This window comes from Heterodontus francisci, chromosome 35 (assembly GCF_036365525.1).
Source record: "Heterodontus francisci isolate sHetFra1 chromosome 35, sHetFra1.hap1, whole genome shotgun sequence".
NCBI lineage: Eukaryota > Metazoa > Chordata > Chondrichthyes > Heterodontiformes > Heterodontidae > Heterodontus > Heterodontus francisci.
Window position 1 is genome coordinate 56,135,679 of NC_090405.1, and position 21,288 is coordinate 56,156,966.

The 21,288-nt window shown below is 44.3% G+C and overlaps 1 protein-coding gene across 5 annotated transcripts in view; it reads left to right on the forward strand.

Annotated features, from left to right (window-relative positions):
- otud7a (OTU deubiquitinase 7A) overlaps positions 1 to 21,288 on the forward strand; it is a 307,458-nt gene that overhangs the window by 177,709 nt on the left and 108,461 nt on the right. For all 5 annotated transcript variants that reach the window (XM_068015653.1, XM_068015658.1, XM_068015654.1 and 2 more), the window contains one exon: positions 5,677 to 5,831. In XM_068015653.1, the coding sequence (XP_067871754.1) occupies positions 5,747 to 5,831 (85 nt within the window). In that variant the 5' untranslated portion in view covers positions 5,677 to 5,746. The remainder of the gene's footprint in view (positions 1 to 5,676; positions 5,832 to 21,288) is intronic.

Here is a 21,288-nt window from a genome sequence, read left to right on the forward strand (position 1 = left end):
TTAATGGTGTGTTGAAAGACAAAGCATTAGTACAGATTAGGTGTGAATACACTGAATATTGAACAGCAGCAAGTGCAAACCTGAAGAAAAACAACCTGAAAAAAACAGTGGGTAAGCAAACTGAACAAACTAAGATGAAATGAAATAAATGCAAAAAAAGATTGTAAAAAAATGTAAAAAGGAAGAAAAAATAACTAAAAATGAAAGTAAAATGGGGGGCTGTCATGCTCTGAAATTATTGAACTCAATGTTCAGTCCGGCAGGCTGTAGTGTGCCTAATCGGTAGATGAGATGCTGTTCCTCGAGCTTGCGTTGATGTTCACTGGTCAACCTGCTCAACCTTTCCTCATAAGAAAACCTCTTCATCCCAGGAATTAGCCTAGTGAACCTTCTTTGAACTGCTTCCAATGCAAGTATATCCCTCTTTAAGTAAGGAGACCAAAACTGTACACGGTACTCGAGGTGTAATCTCACCAATGCCCAGTACATTTGCAGCAAGACTTCCCTAGTTTTATACTCCATCTGCCTTGCAATAAAGACCAACATTCCATTTGTCTTCCTAATTACCTGCTGTACCTGCATGCTAATTTTTTGTGGTTGATGTACAAGGACACCCAGATCCTTTTGTACTGCAGCATTCTGCAGTCTCTTTCCATTTAAATGTGAGACATTGCTCGAATTGAAGGGCACGGGTGTCAAAGACAATTATCAGACTACTTATCCAACATCAAGTAGTAAATGAGCAGAAATTTCCTCCAATTAAATATTGGGAAAACTGAAGCCATAGTTTTTGGGCCCCGCTCCAAACTCCGTTCCCTAGCTACTGACTCCAGCCCTCTCCCTGGCAACAGTCTGAGATTAAGCCAGTCTGTTCATAATCTTGATGCCAAGTTTGACCCTGAGATGAGCTTCTGACCTCACATTCGTGCCATCAATAGACTGCCTGTTTCCACCTCTGTAACATCGCCTGACTTCACCCCTGTCTCAGCTCATTTGCTGCTGAAACCCTCATTCATGCCTTCGTTACCTCGAGATTTAACTATTCCAACACACTCCTGGGTGGTCTCCTACATTCCACTCCAAGTAAACTTGAGGTCATCCAAAACTCTACTGCCTGTGTTTTATTTCACGCTTGGTCCCGTTCACCTATCAGCCTTGTGCTCGCTGACCGACATTGGCTCCTGGTCAAGCAATGTCTTGATTTTAAAATACTTATCCTTGTTTTCACATCTCTCCACGGCCTCTCCCCCTTCATTTCTCCATAATCTCCTCCAGCCCCACAACCCTCTGAGATAACGAAGAACAGGCCATTCGGCCCTCCAAGCCTGCGCCGATCTTGATGCCTGCCTAAACTAAAACTTTCTGCACTTCCGGGGTCCGTATCCCTCTATTCCCATCCTATTCATGTATTTGTCAAGATGCCTCTTAAACGTCGCTATTGTACCTGCTTCCACCACCTACCCTGGCAGCAAGTTCCAGGCACTCACCACCCTCTGTGCAAAGAACTTGCTTCGCACATCCCCTCTAAACTTTGCCCCTCTCACCTTAAACCTATGTCCCCTAGTAACTGACTCTTCCACCCTGGGAAAAAGCTTCTGACTATCCACTCTGTCCATGCCACTCATAACTTTGTAAACCTCAATCATGTCGCCCCTCCACCCTCTGTCGTTCCAGTGAAAACAATCCGAATTTATCCAACCTCTCCTCATAGCTAATGCCCTCCAGACCAGGCAACATCCTGGTAAACCTCTTCTGTACCCTCTCCAAAGCCTCCACGTCCTTCTGGTAGTGTGGCGACCAGATTTGCACGCAATATTCAAAGTGTGGCCTAACTAAAGTTCTGTACAGCTGCAGCATGACTTGCCAATTGTCATACTCTATGCCCCGACTGATGAAGGCAAGCATGCCGTATGCCTTCTTGACTACCTTATCCACCTGCATTGCCACTTTCAGTGACCTGTGGACCTGTACGCCCAGATCTCTCTGCCTGTCAATACTCCGAAGGGTTCTGCCATTTACTGTATACTTCCCACCTGCATTAGACCTTCCAAAATGCATTATCTCACATTTGTCCGAATTAAACTCTATCTGCCATTTCTCCGCCCAAGTCTCCAACCGATCTATATCCTGCTGTATCCTCATCACTATCCGCAACTCCACCAATGTTTGTGTCGTTCGCAAACTAACTAATCAGACCAGCTACATTTTCCTCCAAATCATTTATATATACTACAAAGAGCAAAGGTCCCAGCACTGATCCCTGCGGAACACCACTAGTCACATCCCTCCATTCAGAAAAGCACCCTTCCACTGCTACCCTCTGTCTTCTATGACTGAGCCAGTTCTGTATCCATCTTGCCAGCTCACCTCTGATCCCGTGTGACTTCACCTTTGTACCAGTCTGCCACGAGGGACCTTGTCAAAGGCTTTACTGACGTCCATATAGATAACATGCACTGCCCTTCCTTCATCAATCATCTTTGTCACTTCCTCAAAAAACACAATCAAGTTAGTGAGACACTCCTCCCCTTCACAAAACCATGCTGCCTCTCGCTAATAAGTTCATTTGTTTCCAAATGGGAGTAGATCCTGTCCCGAAGAATCCTCTCTAATAATTTCCCTACCACTGACGTAAGGCTCACCGGCCTATTATTTCCTGGATTATCTTTGCTACCCTTCTTAAACAAAGGAACAACATTGGCTATTCTCCAGTCCTCTGGGACCTCACCTGTAGCCAATGAGGATGCAAAGATTTCTGTCAAGGCCCCAGCATTTTCTTCCCTTGCCTCCCTCAGTATTCTGGGGTAGATCCCATCAGGCCCTGGGGACTTATCTACCTTAATGCTTTGCAAGACACCCAACACCACCTCTTTTTTGATAATGAGATGACTGAGACTATCTACACTCCCTTCCCTAGGCTCATCATCCACCAAGTCCTTCTCTTTGGTAAATACTGATGCAAAGTACTCATTTAGTACCTCGCCCATTTCCTCTGGCTGCACACTTAGGTTCCCTTCTCTGTCCTTGAGTGGGCCAACCCTTTCCCTAGTTACCCTCTTGCTCTTTATATACGTATAAAAAGCCTTGGGATTTTCCTTAATCCTGTTTGCCAATGACTTTTCATGACCCCTTTTAGCCCTCCTGACTCCTTGCTTAAGTTTCTTCCTACTGTCTTTATATTCCTCAAGGGATTCGTCTGTTCCCAGCCTTCCAGCCCTTACGAATGCTTCCTTTTTCTTTTTGACGAGGCTCACAATATCCTGCGTTATCCAAGGTTCCCGAAACTTGCCAAACTTATCCTTCTTCCTCACAGGAACATGCTGGTCCTGGATTCTAATCAACTGACGTTTGAAAGACTCCCACATGTCAGATGTTGATTTACCCTCAAACAACCGCCCCCAATCTAAATTCTTCAGTTCCTGCCTAATATTGTTATAATTAGCCTTCCCCCAATTTAGCACCTTCACCCAAGGGCTACTCTTATCCTTATCCACAAGGACCTTAATACTTATGGAATTATGGTCACTGTTCCCAAAATGCTCCCCTACTGAAACTTCTCCCACCTGGCCGGGCTCATTCCCCAATACCAGGTCCAGTACGGCCCCTTCCCTCGTTCGACTATCTACATATTGTTTCAAGATATCTGCCCTTATCTAATTTTGGGCCTCTTGTGCATCCCTGATTTTAATTACTCCACCATTGGTGGCCGTGACGTTTAGTTACCTAGGCCCCAAGCCCTGGCGTACCCTCCCCACACCTCTCTGCCTCTCCACTTCACTTTCCTCCTTAAAGACACTCCTTAAAACCTAACTTTAACCAAGCTTTTGGTCACCTGATCTCATATCTCCTTTTGTGGCTTAGTGTCATGCTTTGTTTTATGATGCTCCTGTGAAGCACCTTGGGCGTTTTATTACATTAAAGGCGTTATATAAACATAAGTGCTTTATCCTTTTCATGCTCTTGTTATGGTAAATCATGCCATCCACCTTCAATGTCACACTTTTTTTGAGCTCCTTGGAACAGGGGCGGCACAGTGATGCAGTGGTTAGCACCGCAGTCTCACTGCTCCAGTGACCCGGGTTCGGTTCTGGGTACTGCCTGTGCAGAGTTTGCAACTTCTCCCTGTGACCGTGTGGGTTTCCGTCGGGTGCTCCGGTTTCCTCCCACATGTCAAAGACTTCAGGTTGATAGGTAAATTGGCCACTGTAAAAAAAAAAAAAAAAAAAAATTGCCCCTAGTGTAGGTAGGTGGTAGGAGAATTGAGGGAAGGTGGGGATGTGAGAGGGAAAAAGGGATTAATGTAAGATCAGTATAAATGGGTGGTTGATGGTCGGCGCAGACTCGGTGGGCTGAAGGGCTTGTTTCGTGCTGTATCTCTCTCTGCCTCTATCTTTGCATGGTTCCATTTCTACCTATTTAAGTGCAATACGCAACTCTAGCAATGTCTTCTCTTCGTTCCCCTGCACCTCTAGGATCCACCAAGAACACTTGCAATATTGTGTTCAGTTCTGGTCGCCTCATTATAGGAAGGATGTGGAAGCTTTAGAGAGGGTGCAGAGGAGATTTACCAGAATGCTGCCTGATCTGGAGGGCATGTCTTACGAAGACACAGTGGCGCAGTGGTTAGCACCGCAGCCTCACAGCTCCAGGGACCCGGGTTCGATTCTGGGTACTACCTATCAACCTGCAAGTCTTTGGCTGTGGGAGGAAATCGGAGCACCTGGCGAAAACCCACGTGGTCACAGGGAGAACTTGCAAACTCCGCACAGGCAGTACCCAGAATCGAACCCGGGTCCCTGGAGCTGTGAGGCTGTAGTGCTAACCACTGCGCCACTGTGCCGCCCCAAGTTGTGCAGTTGATCTTGCTCTTGAAATAAGAGTCCTTTCCAATACCTTGTTTCATACTCTCATCTGCTTAAATAATCAGGACTGAATATGTAATGTCGGCGTATAAACAGGAAATGCTGGAAATACAGAGTGGGTCGAGCAGCAGCTGTGGAGAGAGGAACCATTAATATTTCACATTGATGGCCTTGCATCGGGTCATAGAGTCCTTACAGCACAGAAGGTGACCATTCAGACCATCGAGTCCATGCCAGCTCTCATGCCAGCAATCCAGTCAGTCCCAATTCTCTGCTGTATCCCTGTAGCTCTGAAACATTAACTCTGTTTCTCTCTCCACAGATGCTGACTGACCTGCTGAGTATTTCCAGCATTTTCTGTTTATATTTCAGATTTCCAGCATCTGCCTTTGTATGTGTGATTTTAGCCATGCTTTTACTGGCTAAGAAGTGGAGTTGCTTTGGAATTTAATTCTGGTACTTAATTACTCAGTGCGGTGAAATGGAAGAGTCACCAACGTTATGGTGTATGCTGTTCACAGTTGTGGATTGTTTTCTTTATTCTTCTAGTTCCTAAGATATGAGTCATTGTCACACACTGGTGGGGCTGTTACTTTCACAGCTACTGGATGGTACAAACAGTTAGGAGTGAGCTGTTGCATTCATATTACTTCGCAGCAGCAGAAAACAAGCAAGTAATTCTGTGAGGGAAACTATACTTCCCCGACGGACTGCAGCAATCAGTGGGAAGTAGTCATGAACTCCTCCTGGATTGATGATTGATGTAAAGCTTGTTTTATATGCCCTGGAAACTTCTTTTATTTTGGTTCAACAGATGACCGACTAAAAGCCTGGCGACCAAAACCAGTTCTGCTGTGGGTCAGGTAGTGCCTCTTCATGATCACATGACTCTTGATATGGATGCGGTCCTGTCAGACTTTGTTCGGTCCACGGGGGCAGAACCTGGTCTGGCAAGAGACCTGTTGGAAGGTGAGTTAATTACTGTAGAACAAATATTGTTAACTGTTACATGATGTGTAATCTTTAGTGAAGAAGGGTAGAATATTTTTGCATTGCACATTTTTCCCAATATCCTTTGTCATATTCAATATTATTTCTAATGTTTAGAATTTCTTTACCTAACTATGATACTGGAGCATAGCTTCTGATTGGCTATAGGCAGAGTTGTTTACTATACTGCCATATTAACATGTTACAATACAGAACATTGCTAATTTTACCAGTTGGTCATATTCTGCAAAAGTACAGAAGACATTTATTCTTTGAAGCTGCTTTACAGTAGTCAGAATTTGTATCTCTGTATCTGTAACTTCGAAATTAAATGTTTAATCTTAGTTCCATTCTTGATTCTACTTGAAGATATTGACATCTTCACAGCAGAGGTCTGTTTATGAAAATGCAGTTTGTATATTGAAGTCCAGCATAAGTAGGGGCCTTCACCAAATTCCAGCCTCTTTGGGGGAAGAGCAGGTACTGGGAGAATGATATTGGGGCTCATATTATTGGCAGACATTGACCCTAAGGGTTTCTTATCCACTGGGTTGACACAAAGTGATGTCTTTCCATTATCACTCGGTACATTCTGGGAACTCTAGCTCTGTTCACCTAATATGAAGTAATGATTTTGAGTGGACTCTTGGGAAGTTGGATTGGGGGAAGCTGTCATCTGTGCCAAATAGAGCAGTCATACATTCTTCACACCACCAATTCTTGTGCTTCTCTATATGTAATCAGATAACATAGGTCTTGAGGCCAGTGTGATGTGAAAATGAAGGAAAAATCTGATGATTGAGTTATTATGCCATACAGTTTTCACAACCTTCTTTACATATATTGGGTGTGTATATATTCACACATAGAAGCTTTCGAATATTACAAAGATGTGAGTGATCTATACAACAATTTTTTTCCCAAAATATACTTTATTCATTAAAAAATCTGTTTTAAAAAAAAAAATACGTTACAAAACAGTTCAAAACAGCACCAAGTTGACATTCCAACAAGTGCAAAGGAGGTCAGTTTCCTTCAATACAGGAGTGAGTTTCCTCACAACCCTTCCATTTCATTTTTCATGCCATATACATTTTACAGCACGCGAAAATTTTCCCGATACTGCTCGAGGGGTTTTCCATGGATCCATCCCCTCAGTTCAGCTTGGTGGAGGGACCTTACACAGTGGTCTTTCCCTATTGAGCCTTTGCTGCGGCTGCCCCAAGCTTTAGTGCGTCCCTCAGCACGTAGTCCTGGACCTTGGAATGTGCCAGTCTGCAACATTCGGTGGTGGACAACTCTTTTCGCTGGAAGACTAGCAAGTTTTGGGCAGACCAAAGGGCGTCTTTCACCGAATTGATAGTCCTCCAGCAGCCGTTGATGTTTATCTCGGTGTGCGGCCCTGGGAACAGCCGTAGAGCACAGACTCCTGTGTTACAGAGCTGCTTGGGATGAACCTCGACAAAAACCACTGCATCTCTTTCCACACCTGCTTTGCAAAGACACATTCCAGAAGGAGGTGGGCAACTGTCTCTTCCCCACCACAGCCACCTCGAGGGCATTGTGCGTCGAGGGTGAGACTTCGGGCGTGCAGGAAGGATCTGACGGGGAGGGCTCTTCTCACCACCAGCCAAGCTACATCTTGGTGCTTGTTTGAAAGTTCTGGCTATGAGGCATTCCGCCAAATGACTTTGGAGATCTGCTCGGGGAACCATCCGACAGGATCCACCATCTCCTTTTCCTGTAGGGCCTTGAGGACATTCCGTGCAGACCACTGCCTGATGGATCGGTGGTCAAAGGTGTTTTTCCGCAGAAACTGTTCCACGAAGGATAGGTGGTACAGCACGGTCCAACTGCATGGAGCGTTCCGCGGCAATGTGACCAGGCCCATCCTTCACAACACCAGTGACAGATAGAACCTCAGCATGTAGTGACACTTGGAGTTTGTGTTCTGGAGGTTTCCACACAGCTGGATGCAGCCGCACACGAAGGTAATCATCAGGATGAGGGCGACGTTGGGTACATTTTTCCCGCCCTTATCCATAGGTTTGAACATTGTGTCCCTCCGGACCTGGTCCATTTTAGATCCCCAGATGAAGCGGAAAATGGCTCGGGTGACTGCCACAGCGCAGGAGTGGGGTATGGGCCAGACCTGCGCCACGTAGAGCAACAATGTGAGCGCCTCGCACCTGATGACCAGGTTCTTACCCACAATGGAGAGAGATCGCTGCCCCCACATGCTCAGCTTGTGTTGTACCTTGGCTACTCGCTCCTGCCAGGTTTTGGTGCACACCTCTGCCCTTCCGAACCATATTCCCAGCACCTTCAGGTAGTCTGACCTGACGGTGAAGGGGACAAAGGATCAGTCAGCCCAGTTCCCAAAGAACATGGCCTCGCTCTTGCCGTGGTTAACTTTGGCTCCCGAAGCCAGTTTGAACTGGTCGCAGATGCTCATCAGTCTGCGCACGGACAACGGGTCCGAGCAGAAGAAGGCGACGTCATCCATGTACAGGGAGGTTTTAACCTGAGTGCCTCCACTGCCTGGGATTGTCACCCCTCTTATGCTCGCATCCTTCCTAATAGACTCAGCAAAAGGTTCAATACAGCAAACAAACAAGACAGGGGAGAGAGGACAGCCCTGACTGACTCCAGATTGGATCGGGAAACTTTCTGATTCCCACCCATTGATTGAGACTGCGCTACTGATGTTTGTGTAGAGCAGTTTGATCCAATTGCAGATTCCCTCCCCAAACCCCATTTTGTGGTAACACACAGCTTGATCCCCCACTGCAGAGGTCTTATGTCAGCCTGGCTACTGTGAGAAGACTCCTTGGCACCTCCTTTTTATGAGGGCATGAAGGGAAATCAGTTGGATAGACTTCACTGGGCTGCTATTGATCATCTTGCAGCCATCAAATTGACCATGCTGCATTCTCCATTTTCTTGGTGATGGGAGACTTGTTGACATTCCTGTTGTACCAAAGTATTGTAATGAGCCTAGTCAAAAAGAAAAAGGAAGCATTTGTAAGGGCTAGAAGGCTGGGAACAGACGAAGCCCTTGAGGAATATAAAGAAAGTCGGAAGGAACTTAAGCAAGGAGTCAGGAGAGCTAAGAGGGGTCATGAAAAGTCATTGCCAAACAGGATTAAGGAGAATCCCAAGGCTTTTTATATGTATATAAAGAGCAAGAGGGTAACCAGGGAAAGGGTTGGCCCACTCAAGGACAGAGGAGGGAATCTATGTGTGGAGCCAGAGGAAATGGGCGAGGTACTAAATGAGTACTTTGCATCAGTATTCACCAAAGAGAAGGACTTGGTGGATGATGAGCCTAGGGAAGGGAGTGTAGATAGTCTGGGTCATGTCGTTATCAAAAAGGAGGAGGTGTTGGGCGTCTTGCAAAGCATTAAGGTCGGGCGGCACAGTGGCTAGCACCGCAGCCTCACAGCTCCAGCGACCCGTGTTCAATTCTGGGTACTGCCTGTGCGGAGTTTGCAAGTTCGCCGGGTGCTCCGGTTTCCTCCCACAGCCAAAGACTTGCAGGTTGATAGGTAAATTGGCCATTATAAATTGCCCCTTGTATAGGTAGGTGGTAGGGGAATTGAGGAAAGGTGGGGATGGGGTATGAATATGGGATTAATGTAGGATTAGTATAAATGGGTGGTTGTTGGTCAGCACAGACTCGGTGGGCGGAAGGGCCTGTTTCAGTGCTGTATCTCTAAATAAATAAGTCCCCAGGGCGTGATGGGATCTACCCCAGAATACTGAGGGAGAAAAGGGAAGAAATTGCTGGGGCCTTGACAGAAATCTTTGTATCCTCTTTGGCTACAGGTGAGGTCCCAGAGGACTGGAGAATAGACAATGTTGTTTGTTTAAGAAGGGTAGCAAAGATAATCCAGGAAATAATAGGCCGGTGAGCCTTACGTCAGTGGTAGGGAAATTATTAGAGAGGATTCTTCGGGACAGGATCTACTCCCATTTGGAAACAAATGAACTTATTAGCGAGAGGCAGCATGGTTTTGTGAAGGGGAGGTCGTGTCTCACTAACTTGATTGAGTTTTTTGAGGAAGTGACGACGATGATTGATGAAGGAAGGGCAGTGGATGTTGTCTATATGGACTTCAGTAAAGCCTTTGACAAGGTCCCTCATGGCAGACTGGTACAAAAGGGGAAGTCACACAGGACCAGAGATGAGCTGGCAAGATGGATATAGAACTGGCTCGGTCATAGACAGAGGGTAGCAGTGGAAGGGTGCTTTTCTGAATGGAGGGCCTCTGACAAGTGGTGTTCCGCAGGGATCAGTGCTGAGACCTTTGCTGTTTGTAGTATATATAAATGATTTGGAGGAAAATGTAGCTGGTCTGATTAGTAAGTTTGCGGACGACACAAAGGTTGGTGGAGTTGCGGTTAGTGATGAGGATTGTCAGAGGATACAGCAGGATATAGATCGGTTCGAGACTTGGGCGGAGAAATGGCAGACAGAATTTAATCTGGACAAATGTGAGGTAATGCATTTTGGAAGATCTAATACAGGTGGGAAGTATACAGTAAATGGCAGAACCCTTAGGAGTATTGACAGACCGAAAGATCTGGGCGTACAGGTCCACCGGTCACTGAAAGTGGCAACACGTGGATAAGGTAGTCAGAAGGCATACGGCATGCTTGCCTTCATTGGTCGGGGCATAGAATAAAAAATTGGCAAGTCATGCTGCAGCTGTACAGAACCTTAGTTAGGCCACACTTGGAATGTTGCGTGCAATTCTGGTCGCCACACTACCAGAAGGACGTGGAGGCTTTGGAGAGGGTACTGAAGAGGTTTACCAGGATGTTGTCTGGTCTGGAGGGCATTGGCTATGAGGAGAGGCTGGATAAACTCGGATTATTTTCACTGGAATGAACGGAGGTGGAGGGGCGACATGATAGAGGTTTACAAAGTTATGAGCGGCATGGACAGAGTGGATAGTCAGAAGCTTTTTCCCAGGGTGGAAGAATCAGTTACTAGGGGACATAGGTTTAAGGTGAGAGGGGCAAAGTTTAGAGGGGATGTTTTAGAGATACAGCACTGAAACAGGCCCTTCGGCCCACCGAGTCTGTGCCAACCATCAACCACCCATTTATACTAATCCTACACTAATCCCATATTCCTACCACATCCCCACCTGTCCCTATATTTCCCTACCACCTACCTATACTAGGGACAATTTGCAATGGCCAATTTACCTACCAACCTGCAAGTCTTTTGGCTTGTGGGAGGAAACCGGAGCACCCGGAGAAAACCCACGCAGACACAGGGAGAACTTGCAAACTCCACACAGGCAGTACCCAGAATTGAACCCGGGTCGCTGGAGCTGTGAGGCTGCGGTGCTAACCACTGCGCCACTGTGCAAGTTTTCTTACACAGAGGGTGGTGAGTGCTTGGAACTTGCTGCCGAGGGAGGTGGTGGAAGCAGGTACGATAATGACGTTTAAGAGGCATTTTGACAAATCCATGAATAGGATGGGAATAGAGGGATACGGTTACCGGAAGTGCAGAAGGTTTTAGTTTCGACAGGCATCAAGATCGGCGCAGGCTTGGAGGACCGAATGGCCTGTTCCTGTGCTGTACTGTTCTTTGTTCTTTGTTTTAACAGTTTGTACTGCAGTCTGGTGAGCCTATGGGTGATAAAGGAACAAGTGATCTTTTGACTGACTACAGTGTGCATGCAGGTGGTCCTGGTACAGATTTATTGTTTAAAAACAAGATTACAGGAAATGAATAACAAAATATACTATTTCACTTAGTATTCTTTGTAAAATTACGTCAAACAATACAAGGTGAGTTTTGCAATTCCTATACTTTATATTGCTACTACCAGCTGAATTTTTGTCAAAATTTATTAACTTTAAGATTGAAAGGAATTATAGCAGAGCTGAACTTTGATCAGTAGATGGGAGTAGTGCTGGGATGGTTCCTACTCCATCTAAATATAATTGGTTTATATACATGTATGAAATTCCTTGCATGCCTCATAAAATGTAGCTCAGTGTGGATCAGGATTGTATAACGAGTGCGAATAATCTGACACCTTAAAATGCTGAACTATGTGAAATGTGTCATTAAAAAACTGTACATTTTGTTTTTGATTTTTTTTTTTAGCTTTCCATCTCTTGTCCTGTCATGAAGGCATCAGCATTTGTTGGACTATGGTGCCATAGCACTGGCAGCTTTTTGGTGCCTCGATCCAGTGACCAAACCTCATGTGTAAGGCAGGATATTGAATGCTGCCATTCTGCTTGATTCTATGTGCATCAAAGCTTGGGCTGATTCTCCCCAAAATCAACATATAAATCAGCACCTTCCAGCAGGAGTCACTGGAAGCTCCTGAAGCTGGATTCCTAAATGTTTTGCTGCCCACCCCCTCGCCACACCCGTAACTCAGCGTTGCTGAGACCAGTTTTCATGTCCTAACAGTAGTCCTGGCTGAGATCAGCCAACTTGGCATGAAACAGGGTTCAAACCTGACACCTTCCCTCTCTGTTTAGCTACTCACTCCCCAAATCTGCTGAGGTATGAGCATATTGATGTGAAATATTAAGCATCATGAGCTGCATATCCTTTTTCAAGAAAGAGTTAGATATAGTTCTTGAGGCTAAAGGGATCAAGGGATACGGGGAGGAAGCGGGAACAGGATACTGAGTTTGAATGATCAGCCATGATCGTATTGAATGGCGGTGTCGGCTCGAAAGGCCAAATGGCCTACTCCTCCTCCTATTTTCTATGTTTCTAAGTAATGTTCAGCAATATAAATTAATTCCATTTTCCGAATTACATGAAACCAGTTACATGAACATTTACAGTAGATATCAGTAGACTAGATAACATCAGCTCAGTGATTTGATAAAACATGATAAATTTTGTAGTCATTTTAAAATAGTTGTTGTTTTTCCCGTCCAGTAATAACAGTTAATTCTCTAGAGCCCCCGCTTTCTGTATTGAGAGAGGTTGGACATGAGACGCTTCCTTGTTTTGTTTTAATTTTTTTTATGGAACGTGGACAACAATGTGACAAAGCCACATTTATTGACTATCCTTTGTTGCCCTGAAAAAATGGTGGTGCATCTTCTCCTTGAGCTGCTGCAATTCTTACATGGAATTACATAGAATATATAGCACACAAACAGGCCAGGCTGGCATTGATGCTCCACTTGAGCCTCCTTCCATCCTTCCTTATGTTACGCTATCAGCAACTCAGTTCTCTTCCCTCTCATGCTTATCGAGCTTCCCCTTAAATGCATCTATACTGTTCACCTCAACTACTTACTGTGACAGCAAGTTCCACAATCTCACCACTCTCTTGATAAAGAAGTTTCGCCTGAATTCCCTATTGGATTTCTTAGTTACTAACTTATATTGATGACCTTCTGTTTTACTTTTCCACACCAGTAGAAATACTGTCATAATTTTAAAGACCTCTATTAGGTCACCCCTCAGCTTGCTCCTGTCCTTATTGTGAGCAGAGGTAGCAGGAAAACGAGGTGTTGAATTAACCCTCGTGAGTTGCTGTTGTGCATCTTATAGATTATATATGCTAGGGCCACAGTGCACCGAAGATTCTTATATATCTCATGGCACAGAAACTGACCAAATAAACTGTTGTCCTGGATGGTGTTGAGCTTCTTGAGTATTACTGCAACACCTATCCTGACTGTAGCTGGAGTAGAGGATTTGAGGTATCTGGAGATCAACCACTTGTCTCAAAGTACACAGCCTTTGCCTTGCTACTGTAAGCATGGTGTTAATATGCCTGGTTCAGTGAAGCTTCTGATCATTGGTAGCCCCTAAGATTTTGATTTTGGGTGATCAGGAGATGGCGATGCTTTTGAAGGTTGGGGGAGATGGTCGGACTTTCTTTGTTAGAGATAGTCATTGCGTGCCACTTCTGTGGTACAAATATGAGCTACTCAAGCCTGAATGTTATCTAGCTACTGCTGTAGGCTGGAATGAGATCATCCAAGTTAAGTATGTAAGAAATAGGAGCAGGATTATACCATACGGCCTTCGAGCCGGCTCCGCCATTCAATAAGATCTTGGCTTTAACTCCACTTTCCTGCCTATTCACCATAATGCATGACTCCCCTATAGTTCAAGAATCTGTCTATTTCAGTCTTGAATATATTCAAAGACTCTGCATCCACAGCTCTCTGGGTTAGAGAATTCCAAAGATTCATGACCCTCTGAGGAAAGAAATTCCTTCTCATTTCCATCTTAAATGGAGACCCCTTATTCTGAAACTATGCTCCCTAGTTCTAGATTCCCCTACAAGGGGAAGCATCCTCTCAGCATCTACCCTGTCAAGCCCTCTCAGAATCTTACATCTTTCAATAAGATTACCTCTCAGTCTTCTAAACTCCAATGAGTATAGGCCCAAACTGCTCAACTTTTCCTCAAAGTCAACACCTTCATCCAAGGCATCTACCTAGTGAACCTTCTCTGAATTGCCTCCAATACAAGTATATCCCTTTTTAAATAAGGAGGCCAAAACTGTCTGCAGTAGTCTGAATGTGGTCTCATCAATGCCCTGTCCAATTTGCTACTTATATACTCCATCCCCCTTGCAATAAAGGCCAACATTCCATTTACCTTCCTAATTACTTGCTGTATCTGCATACTAACTCTTTGTGTTTCAAGTACAGGGATACCCAGCTCCCTCTGTACCACAGAATTCTACAGTCTCTTTCAATTTAAATAATCTGCTTTTCTGTTCTTCCCACCAAAGTGGATAACCTCACATTTTCTCACATTATACTCCATCTGCCAAATTTTTGCACACTCACCTAATCTATCTGTATCCCTTTGCAGACTCTTTGGGCTGAATAGAACCATAGAAAAATTACAGCACAGAAGGAGGCCATTCAGCCCGTCGTGTCCGTGACGGCCGAAAAAACTAGCCGCCCAATTTATTCCCACCTTCCAGCACCTGGTCCATAGCCTTGCAGGTTACAACACTTCAGGTGCAGGTCCAGGTACCTTTTAAAAGAATTGAGGGTTTCTGCCTCCAATTCCAGACACCCACCACCCTCTGGGTGAAAAGGTTTTTCCTCATGTCCCCTCTAATCCTTCTACCAATCACCTTAAATCTGTGTCCCCTGGTAATTGACCTCTCCACTAGGGGAAACCGGTCCTTCCTGTCTACTCTGTCTAGGCCCCTCATAATTTTTTACACCTCAATTAAGTCTCCCCTCAGCCTCCTCTGTTCTAAGGAAAACAACCCTAGCCTATCCAATCTTTCCTCATAGCTGCTTCTTTCAAGCCCTGGCAACATTCTTGTAAATCTCCTCAGTACTCTCTCCAGAGCAATTATGTCCTTTCTGTAATGTGGTGACCAGAACTGTACACAATACTCCAGCTGTGGCCTAACCAGCGTTTTATACAGTTCCAGCATTACATCCCTGCTTTTGGATTCTATTCCTCGGCCAATAAAGGAAAGCATTCCATATGCCGCCTTCACTTTGTCTACGTGTCCTGCCACCTTAAGGGGCCTGTGGACATGCACTCCAAGGTCTCTCACTACTTCTACCCCTGTCGATATCCTCCCATTTGTTGTGTATTCCCTCACTTTATTTGCCTTCCCCAAATGCATTACCTCACACTTCTCAGGATTGAATTCCATTTGCCATTTTTCCGTCCACTCGACCGAACCATTGATCTCATTCTGGAGTCTACAGCTATCCTCTTCACTGTCAACTACATGGCCAATTTTTGTGTCATCAGCAAATTTCCCGATTATGCCTCCCACATTTAAGTCCAAATCATTAATATATACCACAAAAAGCAAGGGACCCAACACTGAGCCCTGTGGAACACCACTGGAAACAGCTTTCCATTCACAAAAACATCCGTCAACTACTATCCTTTGTTTCCTGTCCCTGAGCCAATTCTGGATCCAACCTGCCACATTCCCTTGTATCCTGCGGGCTTTCATTTTACTGACCGGTCTGCCATGTAGACCTTGTCAAATGCCTTATTAAAATCCACGTAGATCACATCCACTGCACTACCATCATCATTCCTCCTTGTCACTTACTCAAAAAGCTCAATCAAGTTAGTAAAATATGACCTTCCCCTAACAAATACATGCTGACTATTCTGATTAATCCGTGCCTTTCTAAGTGGCAGTTTGTCCTGTCCCTCAGAATTGATTCTAACCATTTGGTCAGACTGACTGGCCTATAATTACTTGGCCTATCCCTCGCACCCTTTTTAAACAATAGTACAACGTTTGCAGATCTCCAATCGTCTGGTACCTCGCCTGTATCTAGTGAGGAGACGAAGATGATCCTCAAGCGCATCCACTATTTCCTCCTTGGCTTCCTTTAGCAACCTGGGATGCAATCCATCCGGCCCTCGTGATTTTTCTGCTTTCAAGGATGTCAGACCCTCTAGTAGTACTTCTCTCATTATGCTTATCGTATCTAGCATTTCACACTCCTCCTCTTTAACTACAATGTCTACATCAAACCTCTCCTTTGTGAAGACAGAGACAAAAAACTCATTAAGAACCCTGCCCACATCTTCTACATCCACGTATAAGTTCCCTTGTACATCTCTGATAGGCCCTACCCTTTTCTTAGTTATCCTCATGCTCTTAATGTACTGATATAACTTTTTCCTTGATATTACCTGCCAATAATTTTTCATGTCCTCTCTTTGCTTTTCTAATTTCCTTTTTTACTTTACCTCTGCACTTTCTGTACTCCTCTAGGCTTTCCAAAGTATTAAGATTTTGGTGATTGTCATAAGCTTTCTTTTCCTTTAACTTACCCTGTAAGCTTCTAGATAACCGGGGGCTCTAGATTTGGCAGTACCACTCTTTATCTTTGTGGGGACATGCCTACACTGTGCCTGTAGTATCACAGTGGAGACTCTCTCGCTTTCTGCCAATCCACCGGACCAATGGAAGGCACGTAAACCTCGAGAGAAAAGATTCCGACCTTGAAACAAGTTGAAGTGTGCCCTGGGCCCCAATGAATTGCAAGTCTAACCAGCAACCAAAGACGTCACAGCAAACTCAAAGGACAGTAAAATAGAAACCCATATATTGCCTCAAACTTTTCCCCATTATTCTTTTCTACTTTTCTGTCTCTATCTGCGTGTGTTTATCGCGGATGCATGCTAGCGTGGTCACATCGCATATTCATAGTTGGTAACTGGATTGGAGTTTGAAATTAATAAACTTCTTTCTTTCTTGTTTAAAATCTAAGAAAACCTATCTGAATTGATTTCTTTGCTTTACAATTGGAAAACGGTGAACAAGGATTCACTAAGAGGGAGCTAAAAACACGGTGTATTTTAAAAATTAAACCCTGTTGATGGTTAAACCAGGCCTCTAGACCCCTCTCACCAGGTCATAACACATGTGTTGCAAAGTTTTCTTGTAACACTCGAATGACTGTTTCAGTTTTCGTTATGTACAAATGTTTGACCTTGATCCACCTTGAAAAGTAGTCGATGACAATCAGGTAGGATTTTCCATTAAATGTGAACAGATCCATCGCCAGACATTCCCACGGTCTTGTTGGGAATTGGGTCAAGGTAAGGGGTTCCTTCTAATCCTATCTGTGCAGTGCACATACCTGGCAATTTGAAATAATTTCTTCTATATCTTTCAATATTCCCAGCTACCACACGAACGCCTGAGCCCGTGCTCTACATTGAGTTATGCCTATATGACCGTGGTGTATTTTCTCCAAGATATCTACCCGGAGTGATTCTGGAATCACCCGTCTCTCATCATATACCAGCAAATCATCCATTATAGTAAAGTGCCTTCTGTGTTCGAAGGCAATTTTCATCCTCTTACCGCCGGGAGTCTGCTGCGGTCAGCCTTGCATACAATATTGGCAGATATAGATGCATTCTTCATCTTGCATCTGAGCATGAAGAATTTCTTTGAGTTTTTGAACTTTCTGGCCATTGTGATGCAGTGACCTGAGAATATGACTCTTTTTCAGTAATAAAGGTAGCATCCTGTTGTGTGGGATGGTCAAGAGTATCTCTGGACAATGATCTGCTGTCCTTTGTTGCTTGGCCTGTATGTATACCGCTTCATACCGTTAGGTTTAGGAACTGGAACCATTCCCGAACACCACTCTATAAGTTCAGTAACAGGAGAAATGGCTCCCTTCCTGGTCATGTCATCCAATTGATGTTGCACGTGCTTCGTTAGTGGGCGTGGTAACTTCCTAGGTGTGAAAAGACATACTGGTTTCTCATCATTTTGCAAAGTAATAGTATAATCAGTCTCAAAAGCCTCAACCGGAATCTCTGGATTCGCAGAGGCATCAGAGTGAGTTCCTTTTCATCTAGTAAGGAAACTAGAGGTTTGTGGTCTGTCTCTATGACAACCTTTAAACCGATAATATAAGCTGAAAACTTCTCATAAGCCCACATGACTGCGAAAGCTTCTTTCTGTATTACGGCATACCTTGTCTCAGTGTCAGAAAATGCTCATGACGCATAATAATAAACCGGTCTTTGACTTCCATCTGGCTTTCTTGGAAAAAGACTGCCTCTATCCCTGTAGCTGAGGCCTCTGCTGCAATTGTGGTTGGAAGTGTAGGGTTATAATGCACTAAGATATCTGTCGAAATCAGCATCTCCTTGATCCTTTGAAATGCTTGTTCCTGATGTGCATCCCAGCAGCTTTCTTGAGCTTTCTTTAATAGTTGTCACAAAGGCTCAGTAACTTGTGTTAGATTGTGTTAGGGACGGCACAGTGGCGCAGTGGTTAGCACCGCAGCCTCACAGCTCCAGCGACCCGGGTTCAATTCTGGGTACTGCCTGTGTGGAGTTTGCAAGTTCTCCCTGTGTCTGCGTGGGTTTTCTCCAGGTGCTCCGGTTTCCTCCCACAAGCCAAAAGACTTGCAGGTTGGTAGGTAAATTGGCCATTATAAATTGCCCCTAGTATAGGTAGGTGGTAGGGAAATATAGGGACAGGTGGGGATGTGGTAGGAATATGGGATTAGTGTAGGATTAGTATAAATGGGTGGTTGATGGTCGGCACAGACTCGGTGGGCCGAAGGGCCTGTTTCAGTGCTGTATCTCTAAACATTACGTAAAACCTTTGCCAACTGATTGACCATGCCAAGGAATCATTGAAGATCTTTGACAGAGGTAGGAAGTGGGAATCCCCTAATGGCTCTCATCTTTTGCAGGTCTGCCATTATGCTGTTGCTACTGACAATGTGTCCTAAAAAACGAATAGACATTTTTGAAAACTCACACTTCTCATTAAGTGTTCGGCCTTCATCTTGTAGACAATTCAATACCACTCTAACCCTCAGGTCATGTTCTTCAGTGGACTCACCTTGAACTAAGATGTCGTCCATATGGCATCTTACACCTTTAAGGGTGTAGAACCTTGTAGAATTTTTGACATAGTTTTTTGGAATATTTCCATTGCTGTTGTTATGCTGAATGGTAGATGATTAAAACAAAATCTTCCGAACGGAGTAATGAAGGTTGTTAATAACCTTGACTTCTTCTGCAGTGGAACTTGCCAAAAACCACTATTCATGTCGAGCTTCGTGAAGACGATACTTTTGGTTAACTTTGCCAAGCTTTCATCCACTGCGGACATTGGATGAACTTCTCTTGGTACAGCCTTATTCAGTGAAGTCTACACAAATACGAAGATCACCGTTGGGTTTAGGAATTGGAACCATTCCCGAACACCACTCTCTAGATTCAGTGACAGGAGAAATGGCTCCCATCCTGGTCATGTCATCCAGTTGATGTTGGACTTGCATCATTGGTGGGTGTGGTAACTTCCTAGGCATGAAAAGACATACTGGTTTTGCATCTTTTTGAAAAGTAATACTATAATCGGTCTTTAGTCTCCCTAGACCAGTAAACAATTTCAGAAATTCTTTTTGGAAGTGACTCCTGGATTCTTCTTGTTTAACTTCTTACACTTTCCTTATAAGATGAAAGACAAGCTCTTCTACTTAAGAGAGAGACTTAGAGCATAGTGTTTCTAATATCTGCTTTCCCTTGTACTGGAGTGCTGCCTGTAGCTTCCGCTTAACTTCCAGTTCAACCCCTCCTGGGCCATGTAACAGTTTCTATTGGTTGCAGGTAGTGTGTTGATAAACATGGCTCTTTGTCTGATAAGGCAGACTTGCTCCAGTGTCCAGTTTAAAATTGGTGTAATGCCCATTGACATATATATCTGCAGACCAAACTCATGATTTAGGATCATTGATCTCACCGAAGAAGTTTTCTGATTTCTCTCCTGATGGAGGTTGTTCAACTTCAGTGATCACTCTATGCCTGAATGCTTTTTCTTTCGAACTTGTGGGAGTGGAAATTTTACTTTGGCACATTTTCCCAAAATGCCTTAATTTCTTAATGTGGAAGCATTATGCTTTGTTTGCAGGGCACTGTTGCGCCTGTGGGTCTATTTGGTGCCACAGCGCTGGCAGGGTTTCATGGCATCTTGTGCTTTCTCCCCTCCCAATGTACCTTCTTTTCTGGTGCTACTTTTACAGCCCCCTGATTAAGGAACTGTACGGTTGCTGGACCTCTGGTCCAGAAGAACAACAGAGCAATCCTGAGAGGTGAAGAAAGACCTTGGTTCAGGAAACCTCCAGCAACCGTACAGTTCATTAATCTTGTCTCACCAACTGAATAGCTTTGTCCAGAGTGAGGTCTTTTTTAAACAGCAATAAGTCTGATGGGGATTCATCAGCAATACTTATTATAATGCGGTCTCTTATTAACTCAGCTTTTAGGTCTCCATAATCACATCTTTCAGCTAGTCTATAACGGTCATTGACAAAAGCATCAACTGTTTCACCTGGTTTTTGGACCTTTCTGTTTAATCTTGCCCTTTCAAGAAACTTATTGTTCCACAGGTTGAAATAACTATCAAAGGCTTTTAAAACCTCATCAAATTTGGCTGATATCTCATTAATGCCTTGTCCTGCAATAACATTGTCTGCTATTGCCCCAGAGGAATACAACAATGTGTTCACTTGCTCTGCTTCAGACTGGCTGTCTAATTTGGAAGCAATTATGTATCTCAAAAATCTTTTTCACCAGAGTGACCAATTTGGGGTTTGATTTGGTCCTTCATGTGTCCAAACCTCTTTGGTATTGTGAATTTAAGATCCATAGCTTCTGTTTGGTTTACTTTCACTTTTGAATTTTTCAGTCCAGCATCAGAAGTTTCAACCCCGTGCTGACTCTGGCTATGGCTACCATTTTCTCCCAGTGAAATCTTGTTGCTAGACTGTGGATTTATTTACTCCTTGTTCTACACGCAGTTTTGTAGTGTTCCTGCTATACTCCTTTAACTCCCTTCTCTTGGACTATCGAGTATTTGCAGCCTTGTTTTTTTTTTATAGCTCGCTCCAATCGACACGTGTAATGGCACCGACCTTGGATCTGCCCTGACTA